At 42.6% G+C, this 16,623-nt stretch overlaps 1 protein-coding gene across 1 annotated transcript; it reads right to left on the reverse strand.

The window, feature by feature from the left end:
- Positions 1 to 1,128: 1,128 nt before the first annotated feature.
- Positions 1,129 to 15,652, reverse strand: LOC109889216 (zinc finger protein Aiolos-like). The gene is made up of 8 exons (XM_020480481.2): positions 15,324 to 15,652; positions 14,523 to 14,587; positions 14,199 to 14,357; positions 6,613 to 6,990; positions 5,984 to 6,151; positions 5,077 to 5,193; positions 4,003 to 4,122; positions 1,129 to 2,419 (listed from the first exon to the last, which is right to left on the reverse strand). The coding sequence occupies exons 1-8, from the start codon at positions 15,458 to 15,460 to the stop codon at positions 1,752 to 1,754; spliced, it is 1,812 nt and encodes a 603-aa protein (XP_020336070.2). The 5' UTR covers positions 15,461 to 15,652; the 3' UTR covers positions 1,129 to 1,751.
- Between the last annotated feature and the right edge of the window lie 971 nt (positions 15,653 to 16,623).

Genomic DNA, 16,623 nt, shown 5'->3' on the forward strand with positions numbered 1-16,623 from the left:
GCAGTGAGTCGTGACTGACTGTGTCCCTGGTCTGTCTGACATGTGGCTGGCTCGTCAACTTATTGCCTGCTTACTGTTACTGATACGACTAGGGAGTCTGATTAGTCTAGCTATATATATGTACATATCTAGCTCTACCATATCTTACCTCTGCACAATGACTCGGTACTGGTACCCCGTGTAAATAGCCAAGTTATCATTACTCATTGTGTATTTATTCCTTGTGTTATTATTTTTGTATTTTTCTATCATTTCAATTTTTTTCTCTATGTGTTGTTGGGAAAGCCTGTATTAAGCATTTCACTGTTAGTCTACACCCGTTGTTATGAGGTATGTGAGTTACTGGTGTGACTGACTGATACTCAGGTGAAAGTGGACATAAGCAGTTTCGATTGGTTTGAGTATTTCTTATCTGGATTGGGGTAGGCAAGTTCTTTCCTAAGGAACCTTCTGCCCTTTGGGAATTGCTTACTGTGTGCCAGACTTCTAGTTTCATATTGAGTTGAACTGAAGACGTATAGCGTAGCAGGAGAGCAAGACTATTGACTGGGTGACGAACCACAGTAGTGACCTGCTTCCCCCCAAATCAAATCAAGTGTGTTTTTACATTTTGTTCCCTCCTGCCATATCTTTAGCCAACTTTTACATGCAAGCACAGTTCCCCATTAAAGTCACACTGTATGTACAGTGTGAAACATTGGTGTTAATGAAAAATAATCAAGCAGCAATAAATTATAATTCCTACTATCAATCCTACATGCTCTTTATAAATGACTGTCTACTTGTGCAATAAGCAGAGCCACTGAACATGTCTACAAAGCAGTCTCTCACAGCACGTGTTCATAGCACCTCCTTAACTTCTGGGAGCGCTAGATAAATACTGTAAGTTGAAATCCAGGACAGAGAAACAGTTTGACTTTGAGGAGTTGTGAAGAGGGGAGTGTATTGTGAAGTGCTGTCTTTCTTTGACGCTGTGAACTTCTCAAACCACAGCCTAAAACGAGACACATGACCTTTGAGATCATAAGGATAGTTTTTTTTGCACATAGACTATTAAGAAGACGTATTTTTCTGTAGTGACGCTTGCTACTTCTTTCACAAGGTACAGTCCTTACAGTACACATTAGCTTTAATTCTCTTTTTTTATTTTCGAACCTCAGCACAGTTAACAGGAAAACAAAATGTACAGCAGAGTCTGTCAGTCAGCTTACAGTGAACGTAAAATGTACTCAGTACTATGTCCTACTACTACTGCTGTACATACAGAGGACATTTGGACATACTGTAGTTTATCCCAACCTAAAAGCAGCAGGCATGGCAAAGGTAATGCCAAATATTGACTGCCTATTACCACTTCTATTGACACTATTGACACTTCTGTTGAATAGTAATCAAAAATCAAATAAACAATATATATATTTATGTTATTCCGTGGCTTAGTGAAGCAGAATAAAATGTAGTCCCACATAAAACATACATTTCCATAATTTTAGATGGAAAAATAAACTCTATAAAACATTTTAAATGCTACTTTACTGAAATGCTACATTTCTTTGTGTTTGTGTGTGGTAATACTGGTGCTAATAAAAAACAAAAAGGAAAGTCCCTGAGATACTTTTTGTGTGTATGTAATGTAAATACACAATTCGTGTGTGTAAGTGTAGAAATGTGTATGCATTATTCTGTTTAGGAATCTGACTACATGTATGGGTGTATGTGTGTGTGTGTTCACGTGCACATGTGTGTCTACACTATTTCAACTCCAGGCGGTGCTCGCCGCGTGCAATGTGTGAGGAGAACTCGTAGCGGTCCCGGCTGCGATGGCCACATACATTGCACTCCAGTGGGTCACGGAAGCCGTGGCAGCCCATGTGGATGGTGAACATGACGTAATCCAGAAACCACACCCTGCAGTGACCGCAGGGGTACACCGCCCCCGCCCCCGCTCCTGTACCTACCCCAACCCCTACCTCCCCTTCGCTCCTTACCACCCTCAGAGCCTCTAGGGGTGGCATGGGGAGCGCGTGGGCCTGGGGGTGTGAGAGGTTGTTGTGGGGACTGGGCCCCAGCAAGTGCCCCAGGTTGTAGATGAGAGGCTGGGAGAGCTGGGCCCGATCGGTGTGGAGTGAGTCCATGCTAGGGTGGCCCTGGCTGGGCCGGGGCAGGTAGGCGAGACCGGTGCTCTGCTGCTGCTCCAGCTTGTGACCATTGGTGAGGGCCAGGGGGCCCATGTCAGCGCGGCTCAGGGGGATGGGGTAGGCCCTGTGGGGGGAGGCAGAGTCAGGGTCATGGCCTGTGTAGAGGGGCTGGTGGATGTGGTGGTTCTCAGATCCTGGGGAGGTGAGGGGAGGGTCCATGACGTCAGAGCGGTGGATCAGCTCCCTGTTGAAGCTCAGGTCCAGACACATGCCGTTGTCCCCTGGATCACCCACACAGAGAGAGACACCTCAGCACTCACTCACTCAGCACTGTGCAGGTGGGGCAACTAACCCAGAGACAAAAATACATCAACTGTATATCTCTCTATATATATACATATAGCCATATATATATACATATATCTCTATATAAATGTCTCTGCAGTAACCATTTCGCAGACAGAAAAGAGCCAGAGACGTGCAGTGGAGAGGGAGCCACAAGATAGCCAACTCCACTAACTATAAGGAGCTTCAGCAGCAAAAGAGCAAGCTCGGTCACACTTGAAGAAAAAAAGCACATTCTGTACAATTGAAATCTTGATAGCTCGTACAATAGAGAACTAGCAGGCAGACGCTGACCCTGTAGATAAACGAGCTTCTTACCACAGAACGAACACTAAGAGGGCGTGCCAGGACAGAGAAGCTGTGTCCCAAACGTCACCCTGTTCTCTATATGGTGCATTATGGAATAGGGTGCCATTTGGTGAACTATAGGGAATAGGGTGCCATTTAGGACTCAGCCACAGAGACGAGGAGGAGACGAAGAGGCCTCTCAGTCTCCACTGCTGCAGCTGCTGTTCCACCACAAGAGGAGACGGAGGCATCTGCTCACGTTTCGCGCTCTCGCCTGTTTTCAACCCTGTGGTCGAACACACCACCTCTCTTTTCCTCCTGTGGTCGTTATATTGCAAGATTTCAGTTCATTTGTCAGGGTGATGGGTGATAGGAGGATCTCTTTAGGCCAGACGCTTGCTGTTTCTTTGCAGCGACTCGAATTCTGAAACTAAACAGTTTATGATAAGCGGAGACGCTTGACAAGAAAGTGTGACCTGGGTATAGGAAATGGATACAACGCCTTAGGGTTTGGGAAGTCAACATGATGACAAATCACTAATTTACTGAAACTGACGTTTTTCAAACACTCAGCAGCAGTAGTAGTGTAGAAGTTTCAATGAAGCACTACAACTTGGATGTTTATACTTGTCAGTTTGTGTGTGAGAGAGTTTCAGTGTGCAAAAGGCACATCTCCCACGATTGCTTCATGTTATTGGCATTCTATTCCAATGCGTGGTTAACCATACCCACCTAACATATACATCAGGCAGGGAAATTAGGGCAGTGGTCTACCACCCTATGGCGCGGTGCAGCAGATGAGGCTGCCGTTCTGGCCAAAATTCCTGCTTGGCAAGCAAAGCAAGGGGGGACAGGAGAACTGCATAGATAGAGAGACAAATAGACAGATAGAGAGAGAGACAGTGAAAGAGACAGACAAACAGACATGTAGCTTAGACAGACAACGATATGATAGACTTAAAACTTACATTTGTTTAAATTAAATGCAACTGACAGTAAACACTAATAAAATAATAGCAGCAGCAGCAGCAGCAACAATTGCTATTGAATTACCAAATTAACAATTTCTCAAAAGAGAAAGCAACCATCTAGTCAAAAAGTCTAGTCACAAAGTAATCATCATTTTGTTTGAATGAACGCCCACACTCGCCCATGCCTAGTTAACCCTACCAAGGTGACAACCTGCGAGACAGTTGAACTGTAAGTGAGGAATGAGTCAGACTGGTCTTACCAGTGAACTTCTGTGGCATAGAGCTCTTGCGTTTGGCTACGTTGCTCGCCAACCTGTCCAGTAGCAGAGCGCGCTCCGTGCCCATGTGAGTAGTCCTGGACACGTGGGTGTCCTCACCGGCTGAGAGATAGAGAGAGAGAGAGGTCTCTTAGCAGTACAGAGGTACAGTAAGGACAGAGTGTGTGCTTTCTGTCCCCTGTGCTGCAACTGTCCACTGCCTTGAGCATTTGAGGTTGTGAAATTCTCTTTTTCTTTTACAGGGCTAACAAACAAAATTAATTTAAAATGAAACTCACCCTCGGAGAAACCAATGAAAATTTGATCGCAGCCAAGATAACAAAGCCCGTGACCTCACTTCCTGGTGTTTTGCCTCATCGACTAGTGAGGCCTGCAGGAGGAAGACCGCAGGTCGAGGATGTGCTTCCTCACCACACGCTATCTATCTGCCGTACTTACGACATTCAACCGACCACAAAACAACAGAGTATTGTTTGTGTCGCAACCGTCTTGGCTGTCCACCATGGCAGGCAAACAGACTTCTGGGGGGCGTGCAGTCAGATCACGACACTGAGACATTTGTCCTACATCTCTTCTGACTGACTTCCCCTCTGGTGTCCTTACATCACAACGTCTCCCACAGCAACAGCCACAACCTATTTAGCTCTAATGGTGGGCTAACTTACGACCATGAACTCAATGGAATGAAGCTACACAACTCTGCAGACAGCAAATTTGTATGTATGTATGTGTGTGTGCACAAATGTGTGAGTAGATAACAGAATGTGCACACATCTGAGTGTAAGTGAGTGCCTGTGAATGTTGTATGTGTGTGTGTGTGTGTGTGTGTGTGTGTGTGTGTGTGTGTGTGTGTGTGTGTGTGTGTGTGTGTGTGTGTGTGTGTGTGTGTGTGCATGTGTGTGTGTGTGTGTGTGTGCATGTGTGTGTGTGTGATTGCATGAGTAAAGTGTGTATGTGTGTATGTCTAAAGTGCATTTGTGTAAGTGTGTATGTGTGTGGTGTCTGAAGTGTGTGTGTGTAACAGAGGGTATGTAGGAGTGTCCCGGGGCCTCTCACCTCTCTCAGCGTTGCCTTTGTTCTGGATGTACACATGGCACCTCTCTCGGTGCTCTTCAAGGGAGCTGCGCTGCTTGTAACTGCGACCGCAGTGGTTGCACTTGTAGGGCTTCTCTACTGTGAGAAAAGAGTTTCAGTTAAAACTACAAACTCCCACTTACTGAGGCTGTTGTTAAATAATGGGGCAACTACGATCTCTGCAAGAACCTCCTATATTTTTTGTTGTTTTATCTCACCCCCTTTTTCTCCCTATTTAAAAAAAATCTTGTCTCATCGCCTCAACTCCCCAACGGGCTAGGGAGGTGAAGGTGGAGTCATGCGTCCTCCGAAACATGACCCGCCAAACCACGCTCCTTAACACCCGCCAGCTTAACCCGGAAGCCTGCCGCACCAATGTGTCAGAGGAAACACTGTTCAACTGGCAACCGGGGTCAGCCTGCAGGCACCCGGCCCGCCACAAGAAGTCGCTAGAGCGCGATGAGCCAAGTAAAGCCCCACCGGCCAAACCCTCCCCTAACCCGGACAACGCTGGGCCAATTGTGCGCCGTCCTCACACCCTAAATTCCCAATCTGGCCCTCAAACCATCACGGTCACCTATTAATCGGCTGGTTGTGGCACAGCCCGGGAAATGAACCTGGGTCTGTGCCATTCGGGAGGCCTCAAGAACCTCTTTAAATGAGCGTCACTGACAGCCCCAACGTGAAGTGGTATATCTAAATAACTGTGTGCAGACAGGTTATAAGTACCTACGTGTGTGTGTGTTTGCATGTGTACACATGTATTTTGTGTAGTACGTGTGTGAGTAAGTGCGAACAGGTGGAAAATACCTGAGTTTGTGTTATTATAATATGCATGTGTGGTCATACATATGTAAACGCAGGTGGCACACAGATGGTGGATAGGTACTTGAGTGAGTGCGCAGGTGTCCGCTGAGGGCGTCTCGTCTGCGGCAGGCGTAGCTGCACATAGGGCACTTGAAGGGCTTCTCCCCGGAGTGCAGTTTGATGTGGCGAAGCAGGTTTCCCTTCTGGGTGAAGGAGGCACCACACTGGCTGCAGTGGAATGGACGTTCACCTAGGTGTAGGAAAAAACAGAGGGATCCTATGTCATGGAGAAACTCTGTCAACACTGCCAAGACTTACTGATACAGTAGTTATGTAGCATATAGTTGAGCTACTGTGGTATGTTTACTGGTATGTATTACTCAGTAGTACTGTGACTAAATAGAATTAAAACTTGGTTTGTTCCACATGTCTAATAAAGCAGACCATTGAGTGAAGTGTGATTACTGTGTTATAGCAGATGTTGAAATGGCATTTTATCAGTACTAGGGCAAGAAATGTAGAGTACATGTAAAGTCAAATGTGTCCATTCAAAGTGTAACGCATGAGTCAATGTACATATTGAAACGCAAATATTTTAAATCAAACACCTTGATCTACTAAGTTTATCAAAGTCACAATGCCACAGTGTTATATAACAAAAAACACCATTATTTAAGGCCAGGGTTGGTTTGGCTGTGTTACTCTGCTCACCGGTGTGGCTTCGCTTGTGCACGAGCAGCACATTGATGCTGACGCAGGACAGGCCACAGATGTCACAGTTGAGCTTGCCTGCTGCCTGGCTGCGGGGTACTGCTGCGTACAACGAGGAGTTGGTGAGGGCGTCCTGTGGGCCTGTGCTCTCATACTTTACATAATCTGCCAGAGACAGGTCCTGTGGTTCGTTAAGGGTTTCTCCTTCTTCCTCCCCTTCCCCCTCTTCTTCTCCTTCGTCTTCCTCATCCCTTTCCTTCTCATCTTCTTCCTCTTCTTCATAAAGGTAATTGTCTCGTTCACCTTCTTCTTCACTCTTGGGGTACTGATCGTCATTGTCGTCATACTCTTCCCTCTCAGTTTTCACGGGAACCCCATCTAGGAAGGAGGGGAAAGAGAGGGTTAAATATATTTTCCTCCTTGGTTATTTGACTTCATGAGCACCTGGAGCTAATTGCATAAAACTAGTTGTGACTGGTCTATGGTGGTAAAACAACATAAAAAAATATATATTTTGGGGACTAGTCTTATTTCAGCTGACCGGTTTCATAAACAGACTGACTGACTTTAAAGGGGCAATCAGCAGTTGCTACATTCATTTTTGGACTTATAAATTAATTATATGTGCACATTGATTCTTGAAGAATATAATTTGCAAATGCCTCATGAGCTTAGTTCAACTGTCGTAGCCCATCAAAACCCAAAATATAAGCTTGTTTAACGCCAATGTTTGTAAACAAAGAACAAACACTGTATAGCCTCAAAACATGGTTAAATCATTTTGATATCATGGATGGTCAATTCTTGCATCCATAGCTCTGCCTACGAATTTGAGAGTGGTTACATTTCTCCAGCCCCATCCCTCTGCTTTTTACAGAACCAGGGGTGGGGAGCTGGCTTTGTTATTGTTTCTACTGCTGATTACTAATTTAAACCTCAAAAGTTATTATTTTGTCCACTGCCAGTGTGCGAAGAGTAAAATGCCGGTCTATGTTGTAAAACCTATCTAATGATTCTACATGCAATTTTCTGCAAATATGGACATAAAAAAAGCTTCCCAGCTAACACACAGCATTCTGAGAACCAGAGGTTTCATAGAGCTTGGTGAGAGCATGGTCTGTCCTATGGTTATTTTACACACAACCTTCCCACAACTTTCTGGGAATGGTGCAGGATAGTTGCTTGGCTTTGGAACATTCTCAGTACATTTAAGAAACTTGACAAAAAATAATAATAATACAATTCTTGGTGTTTCATTTCCTTAACAGAATGTTTCCTAAAAGTTCAAACATGGTTACATTTTATTTCAATGTTAGTAATGTTCTAGGAACCTTCTCCAAATGGTTTGTCTTTGGGAATGTTCTTAAATTGTTGAGAGAATGTTAAGAAACAACTTTCTGGCCTCCCGGGTGGCACAGTGTTTAAAGGCGCTGTACTGCAGCGCCAGCTGTGCCACCAGAGACTCTGGGTTTTTCGCCCAGGCTCTGTTGTAACCAGCCGTGACCGGGAGGTCCGTGGGGCGACGCACAATTGGCCTAGCGTCGTCTGGGTTAGGGAGGGTTTGGCTGGTAGGGATATCCTTGTCTCATCGCGCACCAGCGACTCCGTGACCGGGAGGTCCGTGGGGCGACGCACAATTGGCCTAGCGTCGTCTGGGTTAGGGAGGGTTTGGCTGGTAGGGATATCCTTGTCTCATCGCGCACCAGCGACTCCTGTGGCGGGGCACAGTGCACGCCAACCAAGGTTGCCAGGTACACGGTGTTTCCTCCAACACATTGGTGCGGCTGGCTTCCGGGTTGGATGCGCGCTGTGTTAAGAAGCAGTGCGGCTTGGTTGGGTTGTGTATCGGAGGACGCATGACTTTCAACCTTTGTCTCTCCCAAGCCCGTACGGGAGTTGTAGCGATGAGACAAGATAGTAGCTACTAACAATTGGATACCACGAAATTGGGGAGGAAAAGGGGTAAAATGTTTTTTTTTTTTTTTAAGAAAGAAAAAAGAAACAACTTTCTTCTTCAGGAATTTCATTACTTCAATATAACGTTTCCTACGTGGTTCTATTTAACCCTCCTGCTGTGTTCCGGTCGAATGGTACCGATTTATACGTTTTCTCTCTGAAAATTGTAGCTCATTTAATCTAATTGTCATAAGGTTCCATGACTTTGTCCACACAGGGCATCTGAACACAATTTTTTTTTATATAACATTTTGGCTGTTTTTATTTAACTTTTGTACACCTGTGGTGTTCTTGGCCAAAAATGACCAGTCAATACAAATTAATGGGTGAGACTACAATTAGTGTATAAAATTGAGTTCAGGCACATGCCCATTCATCAAATGGACACACTTCCTCTCCCAGACCCCCACATGCATGTGTGTTTAAGCACGCACACACACACACACACACACACACACACACACACACACACACACACACACACACACACACACACACACACACACACACACACACACACACACACACACACACACACACACACACACACACACACACACACCACTCCCCTTCTTGGCTTCCATGGCAATCCCCATGGGAACCTTTCCCCAATATAATCTTCCCCCACGGGAACCACACCTGTTGGCATTCTCACAAACAATCGAAACTTTGTTTCAATAATATATAGAACTTTTCTCATAACTCTGGTATATAAAGCTTTTTCGAGGCCTTGCTCACAATTCATTCTGTGGCAGCACAATGACCAAACGATATACTGTATGTGAGGCTCTGGATCATATCTTTGATCATGACACTGGTGAGGTGAGAGGCCAGGAAACTGACAATGAAGATGCATTAGAGGAGGAAGTGTCAGAAGTTGAAGACACCACAGAATATGATCCAGACCAAGAGACAACCAGTGGTGAGAAAGAGGGCCCTGCTGAGGTTGTTGTTACATTCCAGTCAAAGAATCTTCCTCCCCACCTGAGAGGAGAGGTCGGCTGTCGGCTGAACATGTTATCAGAATGACCCCAGGGCCAACGAGATACGCCATATTTTATGTTGATGACATAAAATCCTGTCACTATTTAAAAATGTGAAATGGTTTCAAATCAAATGTCCTTGTTAAACTTTGACACAAAGTAGTCTGTGATAAATAGCACAATATGTTTAATCTGAGTATTTGCTATAGTCAAAATAATCCATACATTATGCTTTATTTTTACTAAAAAACGAGTTGTATGAGCTCAAGTCAAGTAGGTATACAGGCCATAAATAGCAAATAGAAGTTCAAAACTTATAATGTTCACAAGAACTTAAGTTGATAAAAAGATCTAACACAACATTAGGTGATAATATATGTATTATTGTGAATTTATAATCAGCTATAATGGGGTGGTCATTTTGGACCGGGAACACAAAATTAATTAACATGAAACGAACACAACAGGAAGGTTAAAGTAATGTTCTCAAATTGTTCCAAGAATATTAAGAAACAATGTTCTTCTGTGGGAATTTCAGTACTTCAGCAATTATGTTTCCTACAGGTTTCCTCATGGTTCTATTTAAAAACATGTTCTCAAATTGTTCCCGAGAACCAAAATGTTGTAACGTTCAGAGAACGTTTTCAGAACCTGAAGAAAACGTTCCATAAAAAACACAAGAACACTTTCGTAACGTTCAGAGATTTACATTTACATTTTGTCCTCAGCATCCACAAAACTCTCTCTATCCTCTATCTTGTTAATGGTGTTCAGGTGTGTTGGCCGTGCCCACTAATTGGCCACACCTGATCTTAATGAGTTCCTGCATGACATGCTAGCTCCATCCTGGTGGTGCAGTGGACTAGTTCCATGGATAGAGAACAGAAGATTATAGGTTCAAATCTCACTCATGGTGTGTCACAATCAAAAATAAACATATTTGCATAATTATTGCTTAAGGAAATAGATTTTCATGTGTCCTATCTGTGCCTGGATTTCAAAAAAGTTAACCCACAATAAGCTAGCAGTGTTAATGAAACATTTTGTGAAATGTTTAAGGAAGTTATTAAAACACCTACAAATAACCTATCATTTCCATTCTCAGAGCTTTAATAAAAGATCCCATGAAAAGTTTCAAGGAACCAGAGTAAAACATTCTCATAAACTCAGTGCAACTTAAAAATAAAACATTCTCATAACGTTAAAAAAACGTTCAGTTTTACCGGTCAGGAAACATATGGCTTCGTTCCCACAACCAATGTGAAACCAAACATATACAGTAACAGTCAAAAGTTTGGACACACCTACTCATTCAGTGATTTAAAAAAAAAAGTTTTTTACTTTGACTATTTTCTACATTGTAGAATAATAGTGAAGACATCAAAACTATGAAATAACACATGAAATCATGTAGTAACCAAAAATGTGTTCAACAAATCAAAATATATTTTACATTCTTAAAATTAGCCATGACAACTTTGCACACTCTTGGCATTCTCTCAACCAGCTTCACCTGGAAGCTTATAAAACAGTCTTGAAGGAATTCCCACATATACTGAGCACTTGTTGGCTGCTTTTCCTTCTCTCATGCAGTCCAACTCCTCCCAAACAACCTCAATTGGGTTGAGTCCGGGTGATTGTGGAGGCCAGGTTATCTGATTCAGTACTCCATCATTCTCATTTTTGGTCAAATAGCCCTTACACAGCCTGGAGGTGTGTTTTGGGTCATTGTCCTGTTGAAAAACAAATTATAGTCCCACTAAGCGCCAACAAGATAGGATGGCGTATCACTGCAGAATGTTAAGGTAGCCATGCTGGTTAAGTGTGCCTTGAATTATAAATAAATCACCAACAGTGTCACCATCACACCACCTTCCCCATGCTTCACGGTGGGAATCACACATCATCCGTTCACCTACTCCGCGTCTCACAAAGACAAGGCGGTTGGAACCAAAAATCTCAAATTTGTACTCATCAGACCAAAGGACAGATTTCCACCGGTCTAATATCTATTGATTGTGTTTCTTGGCCCAAGCATGTCTCTTCTTCTTATTGGTGTCCTTTAGTAGTTGTTTCTTGGCAGCAATTCGACTATTAAGGCCTGAATCACGCAGTCTCCTCTGAACAGTTGATGTTGAGATGTGTCTGTTACTTGAATTTTTTTGGGGGCTGCTGTTAACTCTAAAGAACGTATCCTCTGCCACATAGGTAACTCTGGGTGTTCCTTTCCTGTGGCGGTCCTCATGAGAGCCAGTTTCATCATAGCACTTGATGGTTATTGTGACTGCACTTGAAGAAACTTTCAAAGTTTGTGAAATGTTCCGCATTGACTGACCTTCATGTATTAAAGTAATGATGGACTGTTTGCTTATTTGAGCTGTTCTTGCCATAATATGGACTTGGTCTTTACCACCCATACCTTGTCAAAGCCCAACTGATTTGCTCAAACACATTAAGACGGAAAGAGATTCCACAAATTAACTTTGAACAAGGCACACCTGTTAATTGAAATGCATTCCAGGTGACTACATCATGAAGCTGGTTGAGAGAATGCCAAGAGTGTGCAATGCTGTCATCAAGGCAAAGGGTGGCTACTTTGAATATTTTTTTTAACACTTTTTTGGCTACTACATGATTCCATATGTGTTAGCTCATAGTTTTGATGTCTTCACTATTATTCTACAATGTAGAAAATAGTCAAAATTAAGAAAAACCCTTGAATGAGTAGGTGTGTCCAAACTTTTTACTGGAACTGTACATTCCCACAACTTCCAAGGCACCAAATGTGCTAGCTTGGTTAGCAGAGCTCCACGGGGCCAATCATCAGACAGAAACTTATACAAGGCTTTGTGATAAATGCCACATCTCCACTTCTACATTTGTAGAATATTTTAATATATTGATACTAGCACATCTCCTAGTGTGGTTAGGCTAATTTAGGACAAGGCAGAGTGTCAGAGAAATATTTAGGAGATGTTTTCTGAGATAACAGCAAGGCATTTCCTTTCGATGCTCAGAAACCAGAACCAGGGCAGAACAAAGCGGCATAGAGAAACCTCTCAGTCAACGTTGAAGAAAAGAAAACAACAACCACGCTTCATCTTCTTCTGAACATATAGATTGAGAGCATAGCCCTCCCCAAAAGTGTAGCATTGCCTTTCAAGTTAGAAGTCTTTACCCCAAACCACGCAAGTGTGCACCCCAAGTCCTAAAAGTGCATAACTCAAGCCCAGCAAATGTACAACAATATAGGGCTGGGCAATATATTGTGAACACCCACATACCGGTATGGATTTTTACAATAACATATTTAAAGATATTTTTTATACAGTGCTAAATAACTTAAAAGTTCAACATATTGGACTACTTCACTGTCAGTTTTGTCCTAGTTTGATCGCGAATAAAAGCGATCAGAATTTGTTGTCATTCTAGGGTCATGCACTACTCCTAAAACATATTTGGAACTTGTATTACTCAGAAACATAAAATACTGTCAAATGCCGCCAATCATCAAAAATTAGAAAAATATAGTGAAATTATATTTTGGCTGTATTGCCCAGCCCCACACCAATAAGCCCAGCAAGAGTAAGCCTACACCCCAAGCATTGCAAGTTTAAGACCCAAACCCTACAAGTGTGTACCCCAAACCCTGCAAGTGTGCACCTCATACCATACAAGTACATCTCAAGACCTGCAGAGTATAGGCTATCCCCCAAGTCCTACAGTCTATATATCCTACAACTGCAACTGTGTATACCTCAAGTCCTGGGCTCTGGCCTGCAATGCCTGCCCCTGCTGAGAGTCAAGTTATATTCCATCCAGAAACCACACTGTGGTCTCAGCCGTGGCTGATGTGCTGAAAAGCTGTGCTTCGTTGTCATGCAAAGCGCTCAGAGGTGCGATGGAAACTTCGCACAGTGAGAGAGGCCCCATATAGAGTCCAGGACCTGAGAGCAGTGAACCTCGGGGCACGCTTCAGTAGAAATTCAGAGCTACATGGTTACACCCGGACCGTGTAGCTGTGGCAAAAGACTAAAATAAGGAAGAACAAGGCCTCCAGTAGTAGCTCCAGTAGACACCAAATCGGTAACACTTTATTTAAGGGGCCATAATAAACCATTTATAAGGCATTTAAAAACAGTTTACTCACCATTTCATTTATCATTGCTTCCACATCTGTAAATGTTAGTAAGTGAGTTATTCACACATGTATATATATATTTCCTTACACATCCTGTGTTGTGTACCTATTATTTTACCAGGTACTGCAGGAATTGCCACCAGTGAGATATTACACTGGTCACTCAAAACATTTATAAAGTATACGTAAAGTATTAATTGCGCTCACTTTAGATTAGGGACCGCAAAAAAAAACGATTTATACTTATGATTACATTTATAAATGTGGAAGTAATTATTAATAATGCCTTATTACCAGCAACTCCTCTAACTTGTAAAATGAAGTCAATGTCTGGTTAACACTTTGGTGGTCTTGGGCGTCTGACCCCCTTTGTTCGCAGCCTCTGTTAAGTCCAATGTCTTGTTGCATATCATACCATAGGTCGGTTGAGTATTGAACGCAAGTGGGTAAACTACTCAATACAGCATGGTTTTGGGACAATGTTCTCATCAACATGTGTTTCGTACCTGTCATTCCCTCGTTTCCTGTGGGTTCTGAGCACTCCATTCCACTCTCTGAGGTCTTCTCTGGGGCCTCCTCTTCCTCTCCCTGTCTCTCCACTGCCTCTTCTCCTCCCTCCGCCTCCTCTGTCTGTGACCTCTCATCTGTCACAGCGGTGCTAACGTCTGTGAAGGGACCATCACCATCTTAGTCTTTAATAGGGAGCCTAACACACATCTCAAACCGTATACGTTATTTGGGCCACCATTGTTTTTGTAAGTCAACTTATGACCATTACACTGCGCACAACATTGTTTTTGGAATATAAGTCTTATAGTGAAGGTTCTTACCCATCGTTTCACATTGTGATGACTTGAGCTCTTGTTTTACCTCTGTGTTCATCTTCAATGATTCTCTGTGGAAATAAAACACAAAGGAAGCAGTTTGTCAATCAACCCATTACTGCAAAAGTTAACATTTACCTCAGAAAGTTCGAGATAAGTTATTATATGCAAAATACTAATCATTTAATTTGGCATATTCCCATGGAATTAGTGACGTTTCATGCAAGAAGCCATTAAGTAGGGCATGCAATATGTATATAAATTCAATTTTTTAAATGAAAATAACCGTGAAAACTACAAAACAAAATGTGTGGTAAATTGTTCGTGCATGGTCCATTGCTCAACCCTAGCAGTTCATTCAAATAAAGAAGAAAAAATATGAGCTCACTGAACATGCATTTCCTGCCAAATTGACGCAAAATAGAAAACTGTGAAAGAGACGTCCAACTTCTACGGCAATGTAGCCATACTATTCTCCAGAATATTATTTTATTTTCAACAGAAAAAACACCTTGCCATTGAAGTAGTTAATATATTTGACAAAGTTAAGCCCTGTTTCTTACAGCACACCTACATCTGTTTTTGAGGATATATTAAAGCTAATAGTTGATGCTTAAAATAATATAAAACTCTCATTATCATAAGACTTTTAGAATTATAGCTAAATGCACCTATTTTCATGTGAACTATTCCGTTTTTTATACAGTAGTCTTATCTTCATATTCCCATTTCCAGTTCCTATTCAAAATATGTTTAATTCAAGGAAGACAACAGCAGTTTTTCTCATCTCTTTTTAAAATGTCTTACCTGTAACGTATGTATCTTCCTCCTGATACTGAAGCGCTCACGTCCAGTTTTAAATTCACCTGTCTCTCCCGCCGTTCAGATTCCCTTCTCCGCCACTGGATCGGCTCGCGGTATGGATATGCCAATGTTGACGTCATATGCTAAACTTTGGAGACCGTCTTAAAGGAACAGGCGGCTGATTTTTGACAAAACGAAGCGATGGAAATACTTTGTAATTGTATAGGAAGACTAGACTGAAGACATTTTAAGAATGGAGGTGAAGTGAAACTGTTGAAGTGGTGAATATGCGTTATACATGTATGCATGGATTTATCATTATGATATGAATGATTACGATTGATCAAAACAGGATATTACAATATATGTTCAACGACGGGCTCTATATAATATACAAGTAATCCACCTTGTGGCCAAAGACTGCTACTACCTCCTCTTTCCATTTAAAGTGTTTTTGTGCACGTATCCCTGCCAATGATTTAATAATTTGCCAGTAAGTCTATCCAGTGATTGTATGAATAGACCATGACCAAGCATGGTAATGCTGTCAGAAGAAAATTTTGTTTGGGTAAAGGATATTGATGCATTTATGTGAAGTGTTGTTGTCTACTGGTTCAAACAGCCTTTTGTTCTGTCTACCACAGGTGACCTTTTGTTCTGTCTACCACAGGTAACCTTTTGTTCTGTCTACCACAGGTAACCTTTTGTTCTGTCTACCACAGGTGACCTTTTGTTCTGTCTACCACAGGTGACCTTTTGTTCTGTCTACCACAGGTAACCTTTTGTTCTGTCTACCACAGGTGACCTTTTGTTCTGTCTACCACAGGTAACCTTTTGTTCTGTCTACCACAGGTAACCTTTTGTTCTGTCTACCACAGGTGACCTTTTGTTCTGTCTACCACAGGTGACCTTTTGTTCTGTCTACCACAGGTGACCTTTTGTTCTGTCTACCACAGGTAACCTTTTGTTCTGTCTACCACAGGTAACCTTTTGTTCTGTCTACCACAGGTAACCTTTTGTTCTGTCTACCACAGGTGACCTTTTGTTCTGTCTACCACAGGTGACCTTTTGTTCTGTCTACCACAGGTGACCTTTTGTTCAGTCTACCACAGGTAACCTTTTGTTCTGTCTACCACAGGTGACCTTTTGTTCTGTCTACCACAGGTGACCTTTTGTTCTGTCCACCACAGGTAACCATTTGTTCTGTCTACCAAAGGTGACCTTTTGTTCTGTCTACCACGTAACCTTTTGTTCTATCTACCACAGGAAGTATTTTGGTTATAGTGGGATCATCGCTTTCTAT

The sequence above is a fragment of the Oncorhynchus kisutch genome, linkage group LG1 (assembly GCF_002021735.2).
Source record: "Oncorhynchus kisutch isolate 150728-3 linkage group LG1, Okis_V2, whole genome shotgun sequence".
In the NCBI taxonomy this organism is placed as follows: Eukaryota; Metazoa; Chordata; class Actinopteri; order Salmoniformes; family Salmonidae; genus Oncorhynchus; species Oncorhynchus kisutch.

Bases quoted from the DNA above. Each gene is read 5' to 3' on its own strand.
- LOC109889216 (XM_020480481.2), bottom strand. From the start codon at position 15,460: ATGACGTCAACATTGGCATATCCATACCGCGAGCCGATCCAGTGGCGG. The intron at 14,588-15,323 runs GTAAGACATTTT...TTATTTCCACAG, and splicing joins GGAAGATACATACGTTACAG to AGAATCATTGAAGATGAACA. The intron at 6,991-14,198 runs GTACGAAACACA...CCTCCTTCCTAG, and splicing joins AGGAAACGAGGGAATGACAG to ATGGGGTTCCCGTGAAAACT.